The sequence below is a fragment of the Anser brachyrhynchus genome (assembly GCF_964034855.1).
Source record: "Anser brachyrhynchus genome assembly, chromosome: 10".
Taxonomy (NCBI): domain Eukaryota; kingdom Metazoa; phylum Chordata; class Aves; order Anseriformes; family Anatidae; genus Anser; species Anser brachyrhynchus.
In genome coordinates, this window is record NC_137705.1 from 1,315,136 (window position 1) to 1,340,306 (window position 25,171).

The 25,171-nt window shown below is 44.6% G+C and overlaps 1 protein-coding gene across 17 annotated transcripts in view; it reads right to left on the minus strand.

Moving 5' to 3' along the window:
• GRM7 (glutamate metabotropic receptor 7) overlaps positions 1 to 25,171 on the minus strand; it is a 271,411-nt gene that overhangs the window by 179,345 nt on the left and 66,895 nt on the right. For all 17 annotated transcript variants that reach the window (XR_013955340.1, XR_013955341.1, XR_013955342.1 and 14 more), the window contains exon 2: positions 2,506 to 2,722. Coding sequence is in view for 14 of the 17 variants with exons in the window: in XM_080605575.1 (XP_080461701.1) it covers positions 2,506 to 2,722 (217 nt within the window). In the remaining 3 variants the exon portion in view is untranslated. The remainder of the gene's footprint in view (positions 1 to 2,505; positions 2,723 to 25,171) is intronic.

Sequence of the window (25,171 nt, forward strand, 5' to 3'; positions counted from 1 at the left end):
ACGGCAGCAGCGGGGCCACCACCAGCTCTCTGCCCCATTTCCTCGCTGTCAGTAGGGGAAGGGGGGGCTGCTCGTCGCGTGCTCCCACGGACCCAGCCCCTGGCCACTCGGATGTTTTTGGATTGCTTGATGGAGGAGCTGCCAACTACACCACAGCCACCAGCTGGTGAGGACACTGCTGCTCACTGCTTCCTCAGGAGGTTCCTTCCAGCCCCTGGCGTTACAGCACTCCCCTGATGGCCTGCCCATCGCCTGTGTGGCCTCTCTGTATTTATATACAGCAGGACTTTCTTGTACTTCTCGGGGCTTTAAAATAACAGGGAACATGTTGGCAGGTATTAAATGCACTCAGAACTTCACCTAAGCTTTATCTGTGTAGCACAAAAAAAAAATCAGTGCAACCTTAAGAAGGCAAGGCTGCTGTCTCGACTCGGAGGCAGCATGGGGATGGGATTATTCGCATTTCCAGACAAGACAGGCTGCGTGTCACTAGGAAAGTTTATGCACTATCTACCTTCGTGTCTTAATCTTGTAGGCATGGCCTATATCACCCTGCATGCAAAGCTGTTTTAAGCAGGTTATTCTTCTGGTTTTGTGCTTTTTTTCTTTATATGAAGGACGTTGAATTACATATTGACTACATGAACAGCTCCTATCGTTAATTTAATTCTACAGAAAGTCTATAAAGTGATACAGTATTATTCAGCTAGAGCTTTGTCCTTGACATAGAGAACACATTTCACGTATGATTTTGTAACAGTGGATATTTGCAAATAAAGTAAATTTTAAATTATAATGAACACTGGTATTTGTCACTTCCTATGGTATTAAACCCAAAAACCATTTTCTTTAACACCACATAAATATGCATTCAAACGAACAGACGAGTTTATGCAAATATCAGTTCCTCCTGTGGTATCAACATAATGCGACAATTCCAGTTCTCCTCTCCAAAACCCCTTCCTCTCAAGTGCAGCCCTCCTCTCTGCTCGCTCCTCGGCTGACGCTGCGAGCTTGGTGCAGCGCTGGCGCGCCGCCCCGCTGAGCATGCAGACAGTTCGCCGAAGCCCAGCTCGTCGTGGTGCTGGCGTTGCAACCACAGGGAAAGTGCAAACCTCCCAGGGCTGCCCCGGGGGAGAGCCTGTCCTGCCCTGGCCCTTTCGCGTCCGACCGGCAGGCACTCGGCAACCTGCCTGGTGAATTCTGAAATCCTGAGAGTGAATTGTGGCTCGGGTCACGCTGTTTTTGTACAATGCAATGCCAGGGAAGTTACAGGGTGGTACATCTGCAAATTCCTTTAGGGAATGCAATAGATCTTATTCTTTTAAAATGAGGATGGGTTTCCAGTGCTCCACACCATGTTAGTGTACATCAGTGTACTTTACTGGAGATGGGCCTTACATATATCACCGCTACCGAATGACATCCTCTGCTTATTTTCTCTTAGTAGCACAGGAACCTACTTCAAATATTTCAATTTATAAACATTAATGATTCTGCATTGCAAATTAGCTCATCGTGGATTTATAGCTGTATTCCCTGAAGTGCTATCCAAAGTCCTCCTATGTTTTGTCATCTCTGGGGAAATTTAAAACTACTTTCCCCTGAAGAGTAAGTCACCAAGACAAGGATATGAGCACGCTGACACAGCAGTCACACCTTCAAGGCAGGCCTGCTCTACGTATTGAGTCAGAACAAGAAAACAAACTGTAAAAGCAGGTTTTCTGTCAACAAAATTATGATGGTTCCACTCTATACCATAAACCTCATGAAGCACAAGACGCGGCATTTTCATGTCCTCTTGGAACACCTCTCTCTGACACGTGGTGATGTTCTCCAGCACACTGAAAATGCTTATTTTCATTTTTTTTTGTCCTTCTTGGGACACCACTAAACGAAACATTCAAGCAACAAGAAAAATATGATGCACATGATGCATCACACCAAAGGCCTGATGTGCCTCACACCACGCTGCTGAGTTTCTCACCTCCTTAACCCAGGCCAGCAATCTGTGAGCCTTCAGGTAAAATGTATGAATTTTCTCAACCGAATCGGTCAAGAGAAATGCTTAAGAAAAGCAAAACACAATCAGGCAGCGATCTGAAACACGAACAGCGGTAGTATGACACAAGTCGATGTCTAGTAACAAGCAGTCTTCAAAGAATTTCTAGCTGTGGAGAGATAAAAGCTGAACACTTTAAAATCTGTCTTCTACCCATGTCAACATAATATAATGCTGTCCGGTGGGATACGGAAAGCTTGATAAGACTCAGGGTTTTCTATTTTCTCCAGAAATGATTGAAAACCACTAACATTTCAAACTTTCTGAAACTCCATAAGCAATTTAGGAATGAGAGCACCTAGGAGCTATTACAAAGGCATTGCAAAGAACTGGAACAACTTTAAAATCAAATATATGTTCTAGAAAAATAACATAACATTTGGTACAAAATAACATCCATTATTTCTGCAGCGTTTTCTGGGGGGAGGGTGGGCGTTGCCTACCTGCCTCTCTGGAAATTTGCATGAAGGACTCGACTCCTTTTTCTCCATAATTCCCTTCAGATGCCAAAGTGGACACATAATTCCATCCCAAAGCTTTCACAATGTCCACCATTGCTTGTGCTTGGAAGGAATCTGGAGGAACCACACGTGAGAAGAAATCATAGCGCCTGTCATCGCTCAACTCTGGTGCAGTTGAGGCATAACTGATTTGTGGGATCTGTAGAAAAAAATAATTTCTGATAAATATACACATTCACATACACATTGCACTTGTCTCAGTAGTTAGCTTCCACTGAGCCTCAGTTCACCTTCCTTATAGCAATCCACAGTTCTCTGCCATGTTCCTTTAGAACATACAAATAAAGAAACGATCTTTTAATCGACTTCAAATGGAAAGTTATAAAAAAAGTCATTAGTCAATATAAAATGATGGCACACGGTTACATTTATAACATCTTCCTTTCAGGCAACCTTAATCAAATACAGTGCACGCAAACCATTTCTTTTCTATGTCCTTTTTATTGGTGGTCTGGCTTTCCTAGCATTAGGTTATTTGGGATCCTGAATTCAGCAGAAGTGAAATCTAGACCTGTCCTCACTGACTGAAAGCCAGGAGGAGCCTTCATCAGTCTCTGGAATATTTCCTTCTCATGGCAGCGTGCGACGGAGACTGCAAGTTACTTTTTATAGCAGAGAGACTAGAATATTGTCTAGGGCTATTTTCTCCTCGATAACAAAGGCCCCAAAGCAGTTATCAAGCTGACAGCATGTTAATCCCCAAACACATTATGCAACTGTTTGAGTAACAGTCTGGGACTGCTCCTTAATTTAAGGAGCCTTCCATAACTCTCACTTGAGATGCCAAAGAGGGAAAAAAAAGATTTGAAATATACACAAACATGACCATATATAATGATTTTAGACTGTGGAAAGGTCAGTATTTCATGCCTCAGTACAAGCATCTTCTGCATTTTCATATTCTCTCTCCACACAGCATTTCCACAAGTATTTATTAGCTCTCTTGCCTTCTCAGAAGAGTCAACATTATATCTCCCCAGGCTCAGTGCTGCAAGGGACTGGCGCCTTCCCTGCCCACAGAGGTCAGTAGCAGATGAGAGCAAACGCGGCTCTTCCCAGGGATACACTCTCTGCCCGTATGTACGTTAGCAACGACCACAGCAGAATAAAAGCAGAATTGCTGCTGAAGACCAAGCAGATAGGAGAATTTATCCAAACTATCCCAAATTATTAAATACACAGACATTTGTAGAGATGTTCCCAATTTGAAAGGTAGTATCTACCGGTTTATTATAAATCATAATAAGCCATAGCACATGGCTCATTTAGGATCTGTTTGGCACCAGTCAACAGAAGCCCAGGGTGAAACGTGGCTGGTGACTGTCACTGTGGATGCCCAAGACCTGAAGCCCGGCTGCTCGGAGGGGCCTGTCCTTCTCCCGTGCCACGGCACCCCCTGCACGTCCCCTGGTTTCCCAGCCAGGCAGCTGGGAGCGTCAGGTTTTTAATGCAAGACAGCAGACGTCTACAAAGCCTTGCCAGATTTATTTTAGATCCATGGCTTGCGGACAGCACCCTGCCAGTGCTCCAGTCACAGAAAATTAAAAAAAAGTTAAAATTGAGGCTGACGGGAAGAAGCCAGCATGGTGTTGACCACTGTTACATGATTTATTTGCTCAGTGGTTTGCCTAGGGGCCAGCAAAGCTTGGGGACCACTCTCAAAGACAAATAGATCGATTACAACAATTTATCAGGGTTCTTGATTTTTAATCTGCACCTTAGGGTTGCACAGAAAGTACTGGGCACCCTGGCCTTCAAAACTAATTGGAATTCTTAATTTGTCTGTGCCCATGATCACTGTTGTAATAAACGATTGGTGACATCTTAGGATAGCTCTCTTCTCATTTGCACAATGCAGCTAACAGAGCTAGCTCGGCTGCTTACCGGCTTTACTCATCTGGCCATCGGATGGCATTAAGTGGGACAGTTAACCAGCCTGCCTTTGTGGGGGCTCTTTACCCACTACTAATTAGACAAGCATCCAGTACACACCATGCAGTCCCACCCACAGAGTCACACCGAGAGAATCAAGTGCTGCTTTTTTAATTATAAATAAAAGGATGGATGAAATACGATTTTATTTTATCTGTGGCAAGTGTTTGTATTCCAACTTGTAAACAACTGTTTTGTCAGCTGAAAATCAAAAGGACCATATTCTGCACTTTTACAAAAAACAAAGCTTCCACAGAATTTGTTCCGGTGCTTATATTACTTAGGAGACCTTTTGTCTTTTAAGTTTTTTCTTTCTGTCTATAAAATATTAAACACTTCTGGCTGTTTAAATCACCTCAGTATTAAAAACACATATTGTTTTTTTCTACCAACATCTCTTAGAGGACATCTAAAAGCAACATATAGAGTTGAAGAACAGAATTTTTCTAAGACAAGAAAAGTAATTAAATGGTTGCAACACAGACCAAAGCCACTAGAGATCAACTTTGTTCGGTATGCCAGAGCATGTCTGACACCTGTTTTCCCTTCCCACTCTCCTTCCTGTGCACCTAGGCACATCCCTGATGTGCAAACCGAACATCTGGTTACATCAGCTAAAACCCAACAGTTTGGCATTTCTTCTCCTTTTTAATAGTCAGTTCGCCAAGACCCAGCCCCCGAGCTAGCCAAACTTTGATGCTCTCCGTTCCCCAAGATGATGAAGATGGAATCCCTGTACAAAAAGGGACATGCATGGGGGAATGAAAAGAAGATGGGCTGCAGTTTGATTACTCTTTGGTTATTGAATTCATCCCTTTGGTCCGCCCCCCCAAGCATGCATGGACATGCATTCTCAGGACTGGCAGAGCCCCACGTCGAGGCAGGAGGTTGCAGCTCGAGGCTCACCCCAGGGGCACACATCACGCAAACCAAACCCTGCTGCGGGGGCCGGGAGCGCAGTGGCTGCGTGTGCACTGCCTGGACTCCAGTTTCCAAGTTGCAGAAAAAGCCTGAGAAAAGCCATCCACACAGGAACGCAGTCGAAGAGCTGGACTTTCACTAGCCATCTCTTCTCTCTCCGTCCCTTTGGACAGAGGGAGAACTGCCTGGCCAGTGTGTAACACCTGCATTTAGCACTGCAGAAGGGTGCAGTGGCCAGTCCCACTGGGGGAAGCCGCCTCTGCGTGCGTAGACTCAGGGTGAACGAGTGAAAGGCACAGCGAGCTGCAAGGCAACGCCAGCGAAGCCGGAGCAGTGAGATCGACCCCAAACCTAGTCCTACTGCCACGCAGCGTGCCCACTGAACGTCCTGGCATGCACCAACCACTGCCGGTTTCCTCTGCTTTGCTTTTGTTGTTGGTATCAGACAGTACCAGACAGCACTGGCTAACCTGCACATGCAAAAGATTGGCGAGTTGACCCGTTTCAATAGACTTCCCGTGTGAATAGATAGCACCTAAATAAAGGCTTTGTGCTTCCCCTTTCCCTGTGCCTTTCCCCATTTTCACAGGTAGTCGCGCACACCACTCCTCTTCCCTTCAGCCACACTCGTTCTCCTCGTGGTTCTGCAGCGGCCCAGCTGGAGCCGTCACATCCTGCTGCCATGGGAAGGATATTTATTTTTAATTAACCCGTCAAATATTTGTCTGTCACATCTAAATGATTTATGTGTCTTTCATTCTGGTAAAATCTGCTACTTGTCTTTGATCATCTCACTTTCAAAACTATTTTAAAGAAGCAAGCTTTCTCTTCCATCGCATTTTTCCATTTTCTGTTCTGAAACATGTTGGAAACATCAGAAAGCTCTAGGGAACCTTATTCCACTTTCCAAGTGGGTCTAAAATCTTGGCAGAAGAGTTGTGATCTCTAAAGCTCAGGGGATAAAAATCCCCCAGCCCTTACTCTTGGCAGTAAGAAAGGGCTGTGCCCCTCCTTTGGATGCTGCTCGGTTCTCCCAGGAGGTGCCTCCTGCTGGGGGTGACGGACAGACCAGCCACAGAGTCTTTAGCACCACCGCAGGACAGGACCATAGCTGGAGCCTCCAGGAGGACACCCAGGTGTCAGCAGACGGGTAAGCAGACCTCGGAGGCGGGAGGCAGATTTTCATGAAGGCAGTTTTGTGTTTACAGGACTATGGCAAACACCGTCACACACCGGAGTTTTTTGTGCCGTTTGCCCGGCTGATGTTCTGATTTCAGTAGGAGTGAATGATTAATGCTGGGAGCATTGCATTAGTCAGTGATTAATTAATGTTAATTTATTTTTACCATTCAGCATTATTCTTCATTAATCTCATTTACCTCTGCTAATGAAAAGCTCTCTCTGGATCCCTGCACCACTCCTGGTTGCCTTGCTTGAAAAGCTGGCCTGTGTTGTGAGCAGTGGCACCAAAAGCCACACCAGAAAACACCAAGAATAAAACATGTCTCTGATGGGCTCCAAGCCACTGCTTGCAGCATTAAACACCTTCTAACACCGGGTCCAGAACTTTGCATTTCAGAGTAAAAAGCAACTGAACGCAAACTTGTTGAGTTTTGAAGGGGGTTGGTTCAAGGGGAAAAATCTGCACCTTTTCCATTTTTCTCCCCATACACACCCCCACTGGGCATGCCGAGAACTGACCTGTCAGTGCAGTAGGCTGCCTTTTCAGTAACTTATTAAAAGACTAATGAAATGGTGCACCTGAACCCCCTCACCAAAGGACAGTCATCAGAAAACTCGAGAAAAGGCAATTTTCTGAAGGATCATGTGCAATTAAGATAATGCATGAGTATACCTGTTGAGATATTAATGAGCTCCCACCAGGGTAATATTAAGTTCACAGTTTGCTGCAATTTTACTTTCAACTTCTTATTAAGTTTCATTAATATGATTTCCAGACAATGGAGAAAATATATACACCCCACTCTGATAAAGCCTCTTGAACCTTCCTGATTTGACAGGGCAGTGTCAGTCTACACAAATTGCAAAAACCTGCCAGTAACTTCACTCTGCACAAATAAGATGCCTGAAGACTTTTCACTTGGCTGCTAAACTCCTTGGTGTGAATTGATGGATGACTAACAACCTTAAATCTGTTTAGGTCCCAGATTTTATTCATGTAGAAACTTCTCGTGTCAGGATTTAATCATCGGTTAGTACAACTACTCTTTGTTCACCATTTACATCTCAAATTGCATAACAAACAGCTTCAGCATCCTGTGAACTGCACATAATTGTTTTTATTGCCTTGAATTAAAAAAGTATTTGAAGCTTCTAGCTAGCTGCTTTCTCTGGGCTAAACTCACCTACGCTTTTTACATTTTCACATTGTTCCCAATAGGAAGAATATTTCACCAGAGATGCAAAACAAGACCAGTGACCCAGTGCTTGCAAAGACAACAGAGTCTTTCCGCTGATCCCCACCAGGCTGCTGTGGGAATTAGAGCCCTTTCTGTTTCTCCAGCAGCTGACGCCCACGGGCACCGCGCGGCCGGGGCTCTCGGCTGTGTGCCGGGGCACCCTGCGGCCCCACGGCACAGGCCCAGGGGGTGTATAACAAATATTGCCACTGCCCTTCTGAAAGCTCAGTGCTGGCACACCAGCAGCTTGGGGTGGGTTGTCTCGTGCTGCCTGCCTAGCAGCATGTGCCCGATTTCAGGGGGTCTTTCCTGAAAGGTGCATATGACAACAAATATTGCAGCAATTCTTCCTCTAGGGCTCTTAAAAGACTGGGTAATAATATTTCCAACAGCCTTGGATAATGATGAGAACAAATCCTACTAAAGTGCTTTGATAATCCCTCCCTATTATGTTTTATTATGAAATTTCAGAAGTAGTGCATTTCAAGCTGATTTTTACACTCAAGAATCAAATGTTGTCAATTAGAAAATGAGGCAAAACAATTCACAAAAAAAAAAAAGCTTTCATGTAAATCAATTGTCAGAACAATAAGAATTATTTCTCCACAGCTCTGCCATAGTGTATAAGGTGTTAACGTATGGCAAACCTGTTGCTGCACGCAGAAGTATCACCACCAGAGCAACTTCTCAGCAGCGAACAGAAGAAGCACATCTAAAGAGGGCATTTGTATAACAAATTTTTCAAAAAACATGAATCTATTTATGGTTCACCTCGGTTTCTCTCACTCTGTTTACCAATTACTAAAGCTCCTGGTGTTCAGACAGGGTCCTGTTTGCTCACATCACTGCCTCTTTTACTCCATCCCACAATGAATTCCTAATGATGTATTAGAGATCAACACAATCACCTACAAGGAAATTGGATAGATATTTCATAAGGTACAGACACACAAATATAAACAACATCAAATACAAATGAGATGCTAAGCCTGAAGCAGAAGTGCATTTAATAAAACAGAAATATCTTCAAGAGGAAAAAAGAAACACTAAGAAAATAAACTCAATAAATGATTCATGTACATAAATTCAGCCTGTGTTGGCCCCTTCTGCCAAGCCTCCCCATGCCGTCTGAGCTCCACCTCACCCCACTTGTCCAGCAGTATGACTTCAGCTGATAGCCGAGTGGCTCTTCTCTGAACTTGATCTCATAGACCAAAAGGACAACATATCACTCAAACTCCATTTTTAAGAGAGAGGCTTTCAGAAGTGCTCAGCTTCTGCAGCTGAGGGCCTACGTCAGAGCTCCCAAACCTCATGCAACCTCGTTTTTCTTTTTGGGGCTTCCAAGTGGGGTAGCAAAATTCCCGATTTATGGAGAACTACAAGTGTTCTCGACATATCAATGAAAAGCCAGACAATGTCACCGCTGTGTGGACCTCTCCGTATCAGATGGTCAGGGAGTGACACGGTGACAGGAGAATAAGGCAGCATGAGGGAGGGTACGTAATTTCATCTCACCGAACTGTCTTGCACTGCAGCACGTATTTCAGTTTCACTGCATAATGAATAAACATCTGAAGCTCCATGCAGATTGTTGGGTGGAAATTACGAGGGAAGACCAGTCCTATTAAAGGACTTACTGTAAACGAACAGGGCGGTAACAGACCCCAACAGGGCCGTTACGAGGCACTGCTGCACCATGGGCCTGCACCCCAGTGGGCGGCCTAGAGCAGGAGGCAGCGCCTTGGTGCTTCCAGAGCAATGCCTTGCCTAACGGGACCTCCTACCTCAGCACCTTGGTGCCTCCTGAGCAATGCCTTGCCTAACGGGACCTCCTACCTCAGCACCTTGGTGCTTCCAGAGCAATGCCTCGCCTAACGGGACCTCCTACCTCAGCACCTTGGTGCCTCCTGAGCAATGCCTCGCCTAACGGGACCTCCTACCTCAGCACCTTGGTGCCTCCTGAGCAATGCCTCGCCTAACGGGACCTCCTACCTCAGCACCTTGGTGCCTCCTGAGCAATGCCTCGCCTAACAGGACCTCCTACCTCAGCACCTTGGTGCCTCCTGAGCAATGCCTCGCCTAACAGGACCTCCTATGTCTGTCCCTCCCTGACTGCCAATGCTGCCACGGAGGCAATCCGTTACTGAAGCAAATACCTCCAAGGCCTCTTTGGTTTTCTCAAATACAAAATTAATGCCGCTGGCCTTCTCAATCCAATTAGTGTTCAATTCAAGGTGTTCTGTTTGTTTGTTTTTTGTTTTAATTCAAACCGGAGAAGAGCATATGAAAGAGACTATTTCCAGGCACATAAATCATCCTTCATTCCTAGCATAACCATCATGACAATCAAGTAGAAAGACAACCTGAATTATAGTGGGAAGCTGGGAGTATTTTCCACATCTACAAGGTTACTTCTGTTTCCTTTTCTAGAATAGGAAAGTACTCATATGAATTATTCCAGCAAAAATAATTGTAGCAATTAAAGGAACAATAATTATAGCAATTAGTACTGTCCACAAAGCTCACAGGAGCATTTTATCAACTTAGAAAACAGGAAGAAAGAAAAAAACCACCACCTACTACTATGAGAGATGTCCACAAATAGGAAATATCCCTATATTTAATCGATGACCTGTGCCTAGGGCTAGGTCTATTTGTGACAACTGTGAGCTTACGGCACAGCTTGGGCTTTTGTATCTGCAGAATGTGAGGTGAGCTCTCAGCTTCTAAATGCTAAAAGAACATTGGATAGATGACTTGCAACAGCAATTTTAATGAAAATTACGTCTTAGCACAAAAAAAGGTATCTCATCCCTTTATGAGGCTGTACATACTGCCGTCCTTCTCACAAATAAGAACAGACACTTGTCTCAACAAGCTTACATATTCTGCTCTGAGAATTTTCCATTTATATGTTCATTGTTAATACTTGCAGTTGTCAAATCTGTGCATTACGGTGCACAGGCACACAAAGACAGATAACTGTCTTACTAAATGTATTCCGAGTGGCTAAGATCTACAAATTCTTGTACTATGAATCAATTTATAATGAACTTACAGGCTCACTTCTCTTCCTACACAGGTATAAATAAAATTTTGAAGAAATCTCTTCAATGACACTGCATTCATTGCAGAGCAAGACTGTCCCAGTTATTGTGACTGCAGTCACTTTAACCTGTTCCCATCCAACCAGCTACCTAGCCCCCATGCTTCAGCACTGCCATAAAACTGTAAATACACATGAATAAACTGCTATTCTTTTCAGAAGGAATAAAAAATAAATAAATAAATAAAAAGAAGTCAGACCAAATGTGTTTCCAACATGAAGTGGTACAAGAGTTAAGTGGACGGTAACATCTACAGGTTGCAATTCCAGGCTTTTGCTCCTAAGTCAAGCCCACCTACATTACCCTTCATCTGTAATATGTAGCAATTAAAGACCTGGTCAAGAACCTACTGCAAATAGAGAACTAACAGAGGAATGAAGCACCAATATTGATGTAACCTACTCTATTGAGTGCTTTGAGATTTACAGTTCCAGAAAGTGCCTTTTTTTTTTTCTTAACATTTAACAATCTAATAACTTTATCTAATAACTTTTTTTCATGGGCTAAGACTATTCTTTATAATCAAGTCCCACTGAGCAGGGTCTATAAACCAATTCAGAAAGTTTCTGATCCCTACAAACAACTTTGGGAAACCTTTGAACCAGGCTGTCCCAAAAGGGCACAGTTCCCACCGCACTGCTACTGCAAGAGCAGAATACCTCTGAGGAAGGCAGAACAGGCCTTCAGCAGCACTGTCAGTATTGCACATCGGTTTAGAAATAGGTGAGGCCCAAATGGAATTAAACTGTTTCACTGTCTTCCCTTTAGGGAGTTACTTAAATAAAAATCTCAGTCTATCGTGTAGCTTGGACACAAAAGCTTCATACATATTTAAGACTTCCTTTAGGAGACAAAAATATGCTCCTGTGTTCTTCAAAAGACATGTCATATTCTTTAACATTTCAGTGGGATCAGTAGTCCTGTGACAGCACACCAGCAACAACATGAAAAAAAGCATTCCTTTTGTTTGCAGATATTATTTGCGTTTGCAAGACTACTTTGGGACTATTTTATTTTTCCAAAGCATTCCTTGAATAGCCATTTTCAAAATTGCCAAGAAAAACAAACAAACAAAAAAAAGACCAGAAGCCAGTAATTGAATTTACAGTGAAATGGAAAAAGATATTTCAAGGCACAGTTGCCTGATTTGCATGTGGAAATTTCTCTCTGGGCATAAAGTTGTGTTTATGTAATCATGAAGAAGATGACTTCTCAATGATCACTTCTTAGAAGCAAACTCAATTTTTATTTATTTTTCTTACATTTTAATTTATCTTGTTTTATCTATACTTTCATTTAATAATCTCAAAAAATAATATTTTAAAAACTATTATTTCTAGCCCTAAATACACAAAGATTTTTCTTTCAGAGAGGGGTCAGGCTGGGTGAGCACAGACACAAGGCCCCGAGCTGGCAGCAGCTCCCCCAGGACCTCAGCCACCAAGGGTCCCCTGCTGCAGGGGTGCAGGATGGACACCAGGCTCTACATTTCCTACGGAAGCCAAAATTCCCTCCAGCTTACACAACACACACCTTCTGGCATAGGGAACCTCTTACAATTCCCATGGGCAAGCAAAATTATTTATCTCCTGTATCAGGTATACAGTTGATAGTAAAGACAAAAGAACACGTACTATTACAAAACTTCTGCACTTCATGTTTTTAAGTGCAATATTTAAATTGTTAAGAATTTTGGCTGGCTTGCTCATAAACTAGGAAGGCAATAAAACTTTACTGATTTGCAGATCTTGTGGATGAGATATGACCAGCACAGCACATTTATATATACTAGTGCATATTCATTGATTTTACAAAATTAACTACAATATTCCTCCTAGGATACATCAGTTAGAATATCAGTAGTGATTGCCCACCCATTGCAATGCAAGAATGCACAGCGCTTCATATTTTAACTCCAGCCCTGATAGAATGAAAGCTTGAGAGCAGCATTAAAATAATAGATGGCACTCTGCTAGAGGTAATTTGAAATCTTAACAAAGCATCAAAGGATCTTGTCTATTATGAGCTAATACTTCAAGCCAATTTTTAGCTGAACTCACATAAGGTGATGGGAGTACAGGGACCCTCTAACCTTTCTAATAGCCACATTTGTGTAATCATCAGGTAGCACAAAGCTGCTTCTGCAGCGACAGACTTCCCAACCTCATGTTGTGATTCAAAACCAGAATACAAAATAACATACATGGATATTCTGTCACACTTCACTCCCATGGCACATCACAACGTCTAAAACATAATTACAAAGATACCGCATAAAAGAGAAGAGAGCAAAAAAAGCTTAAAAGAGGTGTGTTCTGTATCCTTTGAGTTTGTGCCAAGATTGAATGTACTTTTTGAGTTGTTTACTTCTACCACAGCATAAGAACTGCCTAAGCGATATCTCCAGCAGATAAAACAGGCAATGATATATCAAAGGGAAGAAACAGAGGTGTCTCAGGGAGAGGAGACAGCCTGAGGTAGGTTCAGGTTTTGAGGAGGCTTACATCAAAGTTTTCCCTGTCTCACGTAATCCAGGAGAGGAAGAGGGAAGGCATGGCTGCCTCGTACCCGTTCTGAACATACTTTGCAGTCTAGAACACATTGAAAGGTCATTCCTTGGGTTTTGAAGCCTACTTCCCACAGCACGAAGGTTTATATCCAACGAGACATTCTCAGGAGAATTATTTCAACCATTCGAAGAGGTGCTGAGCAAAGAACCAGAGTCTGAATGTGATCTGCCCTCAGTTATGGGGGACACGACAGCAGCAGGTAGATTTTTCTTCTCCTTTTATATAAATACTATTCCCATACACTAATGTCTGTATTTCCAAAAATGAGAAGTCAGCCACTGTGAACACATAGAGAAGCGAAGCCACAGATACACGCTAAGTATATTTATACACATAAGTATATACAAAAGTACAAATATGCTTGCAGTGATTGGAACTCACACATCCAGATATAGACTCAGAAATTCTAATTATTTTGAAAATAAATCAGAACAAGAAGACAAACACAGCAAACCAGCTTTTATGTTTTATTTATGTGTAAACACTGCTCCATTCATTGCAAACATATAATTGAACCTTATATTGTCTATGCATATTTTAGAAGTTTCTTTAATCTGCAAGTATAAATCTCATTGATTTTGAAAGTATCCCCATAAACACAACAACAGTAAAGACTTACTTAGCAGATAGGCTGAGATACAGAAATGCTCGATAACATGACCCGGTTTTCTGAAAGTAATACTCAGAAGCACAGCAAAACCACTACAGAGGAAACAAATTGCAATGCGATACAATGTGAAACACAATCGTCCTTCAAAGCTTAGTTATTAGGCTAAATGAAAGCTGTCGCGTTAGTATTTGAGCATATCTCATAATAGCATTTCTAGTCAAGCATCCGTGTTTGTTGTGGGAAATAAGGCTGTGATTTGAATATTTATCCCTAACTTTTCAATATAGGAAAACGCCTTACAGTCATGGAATGGGTTGGGTTGGAAGGGACCTTACAGATCATTTGTTCCACCCCCTGCCGTGGGCAGGGCCCCCTCCCACCAGCCCAGGCTGCCCCCAGCCCCATCCAGCCTGGCCTTGGGCACTGCCAGGGATGGGGCAGCCACGGCTCCTCTGGGCAGCCCGTCCCAGTGCGTCATCGCTACCACCACACGCCCTGACAAAAAGTCCCTCTCCAGCTTTCCTGCAGCCCCTTCAGGCACCGGCAGACTGCTGGGAGGTCTCCCCAGAGCCTTCTCTTCTGCAGGCTGAACACCCCCAGCTCCCTCAGCCTGTCCTCACAGGAGAGGTGCTATGAGGTCAAGACGAATAAAGCCTATGGCCTTCTTATCTTTAAATAAGAACATATCTAAAATCTGTCATTACAAATTTATCTCTAAGTGTTTATTTGCAATTCCGTAGTAAAGAAACTTTCAGCAAGCAGCTGAATATCCTAAGGAGCAAAACTGAATTGCAGCGAATGACTTTTGCTGATGAGATGTTACAAAACTAAGAGTCTAAACTCATAAAAATGTCTCCAGCTTCTCACCCAGACTCTGCATTCAGATGATTCACTGCTGCCAGAATCACGCGTATCCTGCTGTGCAGGACCATGGCCCAGCTGCAATTCCCAAACTACCCCCAGCCTTGATGCGCACCACTTCACACAAGCAAGAGGAACCACCACAGACAAGTTCCTCTTTGCAGTTTGAACATATAATGACGTTCTGAGCATCTCTAACCAGCACAGCACTAAAAGTGCTGTTAGCACTCCGGACACTACTGATAAGGGACGTATCAGCAACCTGTGGTTAATACCAGCAGCACTGGAGACACAACTCTGCAGGCAAAGGAACACATCAGCCCCAACCATGGCACTCAGCAGCAGAGAGCGTGTTTGTCCCGTTTGTCCTTCAGGAGCCCGTGGCAGGTCACATATGCAAACGATGCAGCCCCTGAAACCACCGCTCCCAACTGCTCCTCTGTTTCTGAATGTTCTGGGCTAAGCTGAACGATTTAGTTTTGGATTGGCAAAATAATAAAAGGTTGAAGCAAGATCAAAATTTCCACTTGAAAAGAATTAGTGTAAGGTCCTGTTTGAACCCCTTGCTTCAGTTTTGGTCACTCAAACCAGCATGCCTTAATAGCTTTATTCACTGTTGTCCTTCTGGGCTGGACAAGGCTCTCTGCACTGCCTACAGATGATGCCCCAGGTGACACCATGATTAAGTAACTACAATTTGAAATGATGAAGCCAGAGCTATATAACCAATCCTCATATATGACCACCTCTATATTCCCCACCATACCAAAACATCTACCTGTGCTTATAGGAATAGTATTGCTCTTAAAGTATTCACAGTGATATCCAGCTGCATAAATTCCCTTTAAAACCAAATGTCTCCAAACGTGCCCACAATGCTCAGACACATGGCTGGCGAGCACAGGAGTGTTAGTACCCACGCATAGTGTGTGCGTGGGGATGAGAGGAGTAAGGAGATATGCCACAACTACCAATTAATATTTCATTAGATTTATGCAAATGTCTCATTTGCAGTGTTAGAATTCAGGGTAGGACCGAATACACAGAGCAGATTATCTCATGTCTGCATGCACAGTATTCATTTTCTTTCCTGAGGCTCACAACTGCTAGAGACAAGTTATGACCTAAATGAACTCAAAATCTAACCTGGTGGTTCTCCTTTTTTTTTTTTTTTCTCCCTCCATACTGACACACATTGCCGTATTTTCCATTACAAAACACAGAAGAGCATTCCAGGACATCTAAGGTATGTTGAATTCTAGTGGCATCCAGTCCATATGGCAAAGAGCTGTTTTCTATAGCAAAGGAAAATAATTCTCTATTTCTGTACTATGAGGAACACCACAATGTTGTATTCTTGTTGCACATCCTTTCTAAATAGTGTGGTTAACAGGAAATTCCTATGTACAATTTTAGCAAATGCGTTTGTATCAAAGTGCATTCTCAATTTCAAGTATCTGGAGCAAAGTCTCCATTAAGAGGAGCACTTACAAGCCTTTTATTCACTTGTGCTCATTAGTGCTACAGCAGTAGTCTAGGATGTTCCAGTTTGCCCGTGTAACAAAATCCTTGTTAAATTATTTGTACCTCTCTATTAAAAGTTATCACCTACTGCAGCAATGACAATTCTACTGGAGGAATAATCTTGCCGTTAACCCATCACAAGAGAAATTTAACATAATAACCTTTATTGTAGACAAATGAGCTACATAAACTACCACCAGGGCTAACCTTGAACTATGAACTACACACCGTATGAGAACAATACAGGTATGATGCATTTTCTTCATGGTGCATATAGAGAAGACAGCCTGAGGAATATAATCTTTATTTACAAAGGAGAGAGAACTTACAAATAAAAACTTGAATTATTATGTTAATGAGAAATCTACCTCAGGGGAACTGGGCATGTATTTAGAATTAAAGATACTTTTACTATTATATAAAGTGATTAAAGTATGTCTGAGACAAGATATCTTTAACACGTTAACCATTTAAATGATATACAAAACCAAAATTTGCTTATGCAAATGTACAGCCACGCACACGGCCCGGCCTGCGGGTGAAAGCAGCCCAGCCTCGCTGCGGAGAAGAGAACTGCGCTGTACCGAGAGGCTCAGGCGAGCCGCCTGCGCTGCCTGGGCTGTGCTGGGGTAGGAAAAGCTCCATAGACAACCTTCTCCTGCTCACAGCCTTACTGCATTTCATGTTTGTGCCTGCAAATACTCTGATCAGAAAAAGAGTGGGTGAATAAAGGAACAGGCTGCCCCAGCAAAGCCCCGTACCCAGCCCTGCACCTCCTCGCGTGCAGCTCTCGGCTGTTTCAGAGCTCTGAAATGCAACCAGTGAACACGCTGGTTTCAAGCAAGCTTGCGCTTGTTCTCAGCTTTTGGCCTTCACAGTTTTAGATTCCTGCGAATAAAACAGCTGGGGCTGGGTACGCGTGGTAGGGCCAGCAGAAGGGAAGCGGGGAGAAGGCCCGGGTGCGGCAGCCCCACGGAGCCGCCTGGTGCTCGCGGTGCGTGGGGCAGCTGCAGCGTGCACACTGACGCCACGATGCCTTCTGCCATTCCCAGCTGCGTTTGGACGGGCTGCATCACCACCGAAGCAAAGGCAGGATGATCCCAAGCACTGGAACATCCCAGCCTTTGGCACTAAGCTTCCTGTCACCTGAAATCATGACAGCTAGGCCGCATGGCTTCCTAATGGGTATTCTGCTGGTCAGCCACAGCTTTCCAGCACCAGCTGGCACAGGTTGTACCAGCCAGGAAAGCAGATCTTACCATGAAGCCCATAACCCTTTCCTTGGAGTCCGTTGTCCCTCAGCGTCTGCGGTCATACCCACAGCCGTCTGCCCAAGAGCTTCACCAGTAGCCACGACTGCTCTCTGGGTTCTATTTCCTTAAGGTTATTACCTTCAAACACACCCACAAAGAGTTTGGGTCTCATCCTGTGCCAAGGGGCATCGGAGCACTCAGACCTGGGCCCCGCAGCACACCAGCCTTTCCTCCCACCACACGCTGACCACCCACATGCACTCCATGCCCTGCTCTCCGCAGCAAAGGCACTCGCTGCCTTCTCCATGGGGCAAGACCCTCGTGCTCCTGCCCCTCTGGCAGTAGCTGCTTCCACAGAGACACCTGCACCAACAGGAGGAAACATTCTGCTTCCCCACCGTCTGCCAACAGGGCCGGAAATATGGCACTCATAGACAATACTTAGCATCCCCCTGGAAAGTTTAAGAGGGACTTCTGTAGGGAGACCCTGGGCATGGGGATAAATTTCACACGTGAGACTCTGTGATTGTAGTTAGTCTGCCTCTGATTTCACGTTTATTTTTTTTTCCAAAATAAACATTATCACGAATAAAAAGGTCTGTTGTATTCTCTGAGCATAAGAATCCCAACAAGGTCCTTCAGGACAAAGACGCAAGGCATAAAGGAGAGTGAGGAAATGCAGCAAGAAGAGATGTGAGAGCGGATTATAATTATGTGAGAAATCTGCATTTGACATTTCTTCTACTCCATACATGAGAATTATAGGACATAATGAAGTTTCAGTGAATATCTATACCTTTTATTTCCTTATATTTCATCTCTGGCCTTTTAGAAAGTGCATCATCACCGTGCAATTCTACATGTATATAAATATTTATGCACTATCACAGGAAAAACACAAGGCAATCACACTTTTACCTTCACTGGTTTTCTTCACCTCAACGTTAAGCTTGCCAGCTAAATAATTACATTTCTTCTTATCTAACTTGTGGGAAAACAAATTTAATAACAGAAATACAGCTAGAAAAGAAAATACTTAGGGGAGAATAATTTTCAGACTTAAACTTCACAGGCTCGATAGATTATTCTGGACACTGGATAATTACTAGGCATGTCTTTATCGCAAAAGTGCTCGGACATTCTAATTAATCCAAATTGCTTTCTAAGGGCCGTGTTATTAGACGCATGCAGAAGCAACTAGACACTGAATATTTTTTTGTAAAGGTCTCGAAGAACTCTCTCTTTCGGCACCCTGATGAAATCCACCCCAGCAAGGCCACCAGCTCTTTGCCTTGCATTACAGCAAGCCCGGAGTAAAGGAAAGGAAAGCAGCATGCAGCCAACTAACTCGGTGCCACAAGGAGCTCTCAAAATGCTGCGCAGGTTGGATCGCACGGCCCTTTTAAAAAAAAATGATGAATACCACTGCCTGAACGGCAGGACGGGAAGGATCAGTGCTATCTATCCCACTCGCTGAACTCACGCCTTGGCAAAGCCGCCGGCGGCCGGGCCGAGTGGCTGCATGCCCGGCAGCGCTGGCTCGCGGCGCCGCTTTGGCAGACGCTGCGGCCTCCGAGGCAGCGAGGCCGAAGCCTCCCGGAGGTCACCGAGGAGCAGCCTGGCGGTGCCGCAGCAGGAGAAGCCTCCTGCAATCGGGGCGGCCTGGGCAGCCAATTTACTGCAGTTTCAGTTGTGTAGTTCAACAGAATCCCTTTCTTACTCGATGTCCTCTTGTTAATCTATTTACTTCTCTATTTCTGTATTTTGCTCTCTTTCTCAAGGCAAATTGTACATTTCTACCTCTTGCCACATCTCCAAGGGAAAATCGCTTTGAAATATTCTCATCTGCAAGGTGACTCCCCATGGGGCTTATTTCGAAACTTTTGCTCATGCTTTGGCCTGCATCTCAGCAGGCTGCTCTGGCTCCTGTGGCCCTGCACCCAAGTGGGTGATGAAGTACTGGGTGGTGAAATGGATGCAGTTCTCTTCCTCGTCTCTCATGGCAATGCCTCACGGACAGAAACTAATCCCTTGAGTCAAAGGAACGCTGGTAAACTGAGTCGCTTAGAGGATTACGGAGAACTGCAGAAGTCTCCTATGTTCTTCACGAGATTATTTTTATTATCAGTCGTCCTCTTTAACAGCCTTGTTAAGTATGATTTTCCTTGTGCCAAATACCAACTTACAATTACTTAAAGCATCTGCTTAAATGAAGGTCATGTATACAACTTGGGGCAGTAATTAGTCCAAGCAAGTATTTCTCCCTCAGAAAATTTAGGTATTCTGACAGAATCAAATAGATGGCAAATGTTTCTAGGTACACGGACCAGGAAAATGGTACAGAAAATGTCTGGCCCCTCAAGGAAGTGCTTATCCATGCCTACGATCAAACTAATGCTAAGTAAAATGTATCAGTAGCCATTTTAAATGAATAAAAAGAACCTTTCCTAGTCCTCACCTATCTTACTCACACCTTTACTGAACACGTCAATCAATGTCAGTCCCTCATTAACATAACACTCAGTCATTAAAAAACAGTCACAATTGCCACCCAAGTGTCCTTTTGAAGTATCATGTGTAAATTGCTGTCACTATTCTATATACCGGGGTATTGCACATGATTATTAATCAAAGAAAACGTCCATGCAAAGGGCACGCTAACCTAAATTGGGCCTGTTTTGTTTTCTCCCGACAGCAGAATCGTTACACCAGACTTGCCCTATGATATGCTGCCATAGTTGTGTGTAGTTGGGTTTGTTTATACTGTGAAATTTGAAGAAAAACAAGTGCGAATAAAGCCACTTTCACCGAGATATTAAGATAGGAGTTTTTTTAAACAAGTTTGATATTTTTTTCTCTCCCAATTCTCTTCCTTTGGCAGGAAAGATGTACTCTGGAAAGCGGACTGGCAACTGTAGGACCCACATGTCAAAATTTGGAGTGTGTTTTCCTTCAATAAAGTGATCGCTTGGGCTCTCCTTGGCACTGCCCTGGCTTCTGGACGGGCTTTTTGGCTGGTTCATCGCTGTGCCTGCAAGTTGGCTCTAAGCTCTCGGAGATCAAACTGCTAATGGGCTTCCTGCGCAGTCTTGTATCTTTGTAACCTTTCTTTCCAAGTTTGGCTCATTTTCAGTTGTGGGGATTTTGCTGGCAGCTATGTCCTGAAGTTTTGCATAACAATTTTTAGCTGATCCATGCACAGGGCAAGTGACCTTCATTAAGATAAAAGGGCTCATTCTGACCCTGAAACCTCAGAAGATAAAAGGTACAGAGCTTGTATCTGGAAAACACTAAATATTTCAAGATCCTTGCTCCATGCATCAGCGTGCTAACGCTGGAACTCGTCACGCTCATCACGATTTAGGGTTTGATCCTGCCAGGTGCTGTGCATGATCCAACAGCCCACAGAAACCTGTTCACTTTCAGGAACCCCATGAAACCACACAGCAGGCAGCCGCCTGGGCCCAGCCCAGCGGTGCTGTGCGCCCACTTCACAGAGGGAACCACAACCACATTGCAGAAACAAGAGACTGCATTGCCCCTATGGATGCACAGCAGAGGCAAAGCTGCAGGCAGGAAGGAATGATGTGCTACCACATATTTTCTTCTTTTTTTACGAAATAAAAATCTCACATAGAGCATTGCATCCTCAGCTGGTGAAAATTGCCATTGGCCTCAATGGAGCTCTACCACTTTGCGCAGCTTGAAGATCTGATCCACAAAATTAACACGGCAATGAATGGCGCTCTGCAAATAATCGTGCATCTGTATTTATCATATTAAAATGAGCATCATGACTTTGGAGATCACCTCATGTTTATGCATGTGCAATTTATACCCGAAATCACTTTTTTTTTTTTTTTTTTTTTTACTTCTCTGTGAATAGATGCTTCTGAAAAGAAAGTTTATGCAAAATGGCGGGTGTCAGATTATTTTGAACAACTGAATATAACAGGTCTTCATCAGCTCTCACTAGAGCAAATTAAGCAGTGCCGGAAGGTCTGGAGGAAGAAGAGCTCGTTTTGATGGCAGTGATGGGATGTGATGTTCCCTATTAGTCCCTGACCAGCAGGGCAATGCTCAGCACATCATCCTCACTGACAGAAATTAGACAAGCTCCATGACCCATGTTTACAGAAGCCTAAAGCCATCGCAGTTTTTGAGCTCCGTGCAGAAAGGATTGGTGCTTCCAGCCCCAATTCTGCAAACGGGGAGAGGCGAGAGAGGAGGGAGAGGGAATGGGGAGAGGGGGGAAGGAGAAGGATCCTTTGCTCTCCATTGGAAAATATGTTGAGAATTTGGAATGAAAAAAGTATCCACATGACTGCTGTCAGTGTTCACAACATGAGCCTCCCCAGACAAGCAAGCTGTGCCTGTGACCATCTTATTTGTGTGTGACAAGCCATAATAAAACGTGAACGACAGGTGGAAATCTGGACGTTTTTTTCCAGCCCTCAGCCGATGACTTCTGTTCTTTTGTTGCACCTCCTGCTCGGCGGCACAGCAGTGTTTTTATCAGGCTGTTAGTAGCTTTTTTAATGCAGCCTCTTTACACTTAAATCTTGCAAATGTCTATCAGATTCCTAGGTGTCAGCTCTTGAAATAAGCATTGGGTTTTTATTTCCTTCTACATTACTTTTTTCAATTCCCTTCCCTCCAGTTATTTATTCCTCTGGAGGGTAAAAGAACAGCGCAGAGGAACAAGCCCCTTGTGCATACTTCATCAAGATCTGTAGACTTGCTACTAATTACTGCAGTCACAGTTATCAACCTTACAAGCAGTTCAAAAGGATCAAGGCAGCGTTTCGAGGCTGAGGCTCAGCAGGTTCTGCTAACCCTGCAGTTTGGGGAGGCACTGCATCACGCCACGTTTTCAGAGCCGAGAAGCACGGGAATTTTGGAAATGCTGTGTTCTGGTATCACAAGCAACCAACAGGAAAATTAGCATTGTAAAATGGCAACCTAATTTAGATAAGCACTATGTGAATCCATCTAATTTGTATACAGAGTCATTATATGGTCACAACTGAGTGACTCAAGCCTTTTTTTCTTTTCTCTCCCCCCCCCCCCCCCCCCCCAAAATAACAGTGCTCTGGGAGTATCCTTAGTTAGTTATGCATTGCTGCTAGTTGACAGCTCAGTGGCAGGCATTAAATGGCAGAAACATTATTGTTAATAACTGGGGACAGACAGCTGGCAGCAGGGGGGCAGCAGTTCTGCCCCCGAGCACGGCACGGCGCCTGGGAGGATGCCGGCCTCCTCCCAGTGCTGGGGAGCTCCCACCACCACCCAAAACTTCCCCCACCACCCAAAACTTCCCCCTGCACTACCCAGCAGCTCCTGGAGCTGCATTATTATTTTGAAGCTGCATTAAATGGCTGTCAGCCGCTCTCCTCAAACACCGTATTTCCTTCTCAGGTGCTCCGGTGGTCCCGCGTTTGGGCAGGGCCAGGACCACGCTGCAGCTGCCGGGTTTGGGGGATGCCCCAAGCCCCCAGGTCTGCAGTTTGCTCCCCCCGAGCCCCCAGCCCGCCGGGTGCCGCTCACTGCCTGCACCTGCAGCCACACGGAGCTGCCTCAACGGGCTCTGCTTTCCTGAGGACTATTTTGCAGCTCTTCACGACTGAAATGCCAGATTTTAACATCCATGCTGACAGCTTGGAAATCACCGTGTTTAACAACAGAAAGCTGAAGGGAAGGCAGATAAACAGAAATACTTTCCTCTTGCATACTGTCCTGGTCCATTTAAATTATTCCAGACATCCAGGAGATTTGTATCTATCTAGGTGCTTACACCACTTCTATCACCATGGTATCCAAGCAGCCCTCAAGTCTTTAAAAATAGAACTAATAGAATTTTCTCCCTATTTCTGCCTTTCAAGCTTTCAAGAGAAATGCTTGATTCATTTATGGCTTTATTTTATTTATTCATTTGTTTGTGAAACAGGTTGAGTGAAGCACATAGCTTTCGCTTCATGTCAAAGAAAAAAATAAAAGGAGGAGGAATGTAAAAGAATTGTCTCTGCAGTTGTACCAGTCCCCCGCGCTGACGTCCCTGGGGACTCGGTTTCCTCAGCCTTACCCCGGTGCCGATGAATGCCCTGAGTGCAGCACCTGCCCCAAGGGGAAGGGGAAGTGGGGACGTGGCAACAGCACCACCTAATTAGGAGCAATCCTACAGGGAGCTTTAATTAACTAGGGCAGAGATGCCGACCGAAGGAAAGCAGTCGGCGCAGCCTTGGTACAGCGTTTTTTCAAATCACCTCCCGACTCCGGACACTGACACATCGTACAGGCCATGGGGCTTTTGGCTGCTCCAAGTACCCCCGGGAAATGGGAAATCAATTTAATACTCCGAAGGAAGGTGCTGGCAGATCAGAGTGCTGCTCAGAAGAGACAAACGGTCCCTGGATCGCCTCCTTCCCCTGCCCCAGCACTACCCTGTTTTTCCCCAGACTGGAAAAACAGACTGAGGCATTCTCTACATTTGCTCTTTTACCATCCTACACAAGTTTATTTTCATAATTATGTGGCAGGAGTCCTGCAGGTCCCAAAGAGTTTCTCTTCATCCTGACAGCCCCCGAAGGCACCGCGGCCACGAATGCAACCCGGGGGGTGCAGCTGCAGGACAGGCGGCAGGGCCCTGCCCGTGGGGGGAGCAGCGCTGGGGCTTTGGGGCAGTTTGCTCAGCACTAAGGTGAGACACTACTGCCATGGGTTCCTCAGGAGACCGACCATGTGAAGTTCCCCAGGTATCTATAAGGTTTACTGCACCATATGCCACTCTTCCCTAGCAATGCGGGGAGACAATATTCCTCCAGTAACTTTCAATGAGAAGAAAAACATATTAAAGCAAAAACTCACTGAAACAGGCAGCAAGTTTTCCAGTCTTTCATTGCTATCTTCTAGGACCATGGAAATTAGAGATGGAAAAATCAGACCACCTATTCCATATCTAGGCCAATGCGGAGGAGTATTCCCTGCAGATTCCCGGCCGCTCCCATCCTGCTTACTGCGGAATAATTACAGAGAACAACGTGACTCCTTGTTTCCCCAGAAGCAAACCTCCACATCCCCCTTCCATCTGCGAACTCGAGGGGCTCCCCCTGACAGCCTCACTCGCCCCCGGTGCCCCTGCAGGACCCCTTCCCGGCGCGGCTCCCACACGTGCCAGCAGCCCAGCTTCTGGCCGCATCCCGCACAGGAGTTAACCTCTCGGATTTGGGCTGTCCCATTTTGCCACCGTAATAGAGAAGGAAAAGATACTAATTAGCTCAGCGCCGTTGCAGGAATGCATGAATATTAATGCAACCATCCAAACTAATTTCACCAATTACGACTGTTACAGCAGCTCTATTACAATTCATAAAACGAGGATTGATACGAG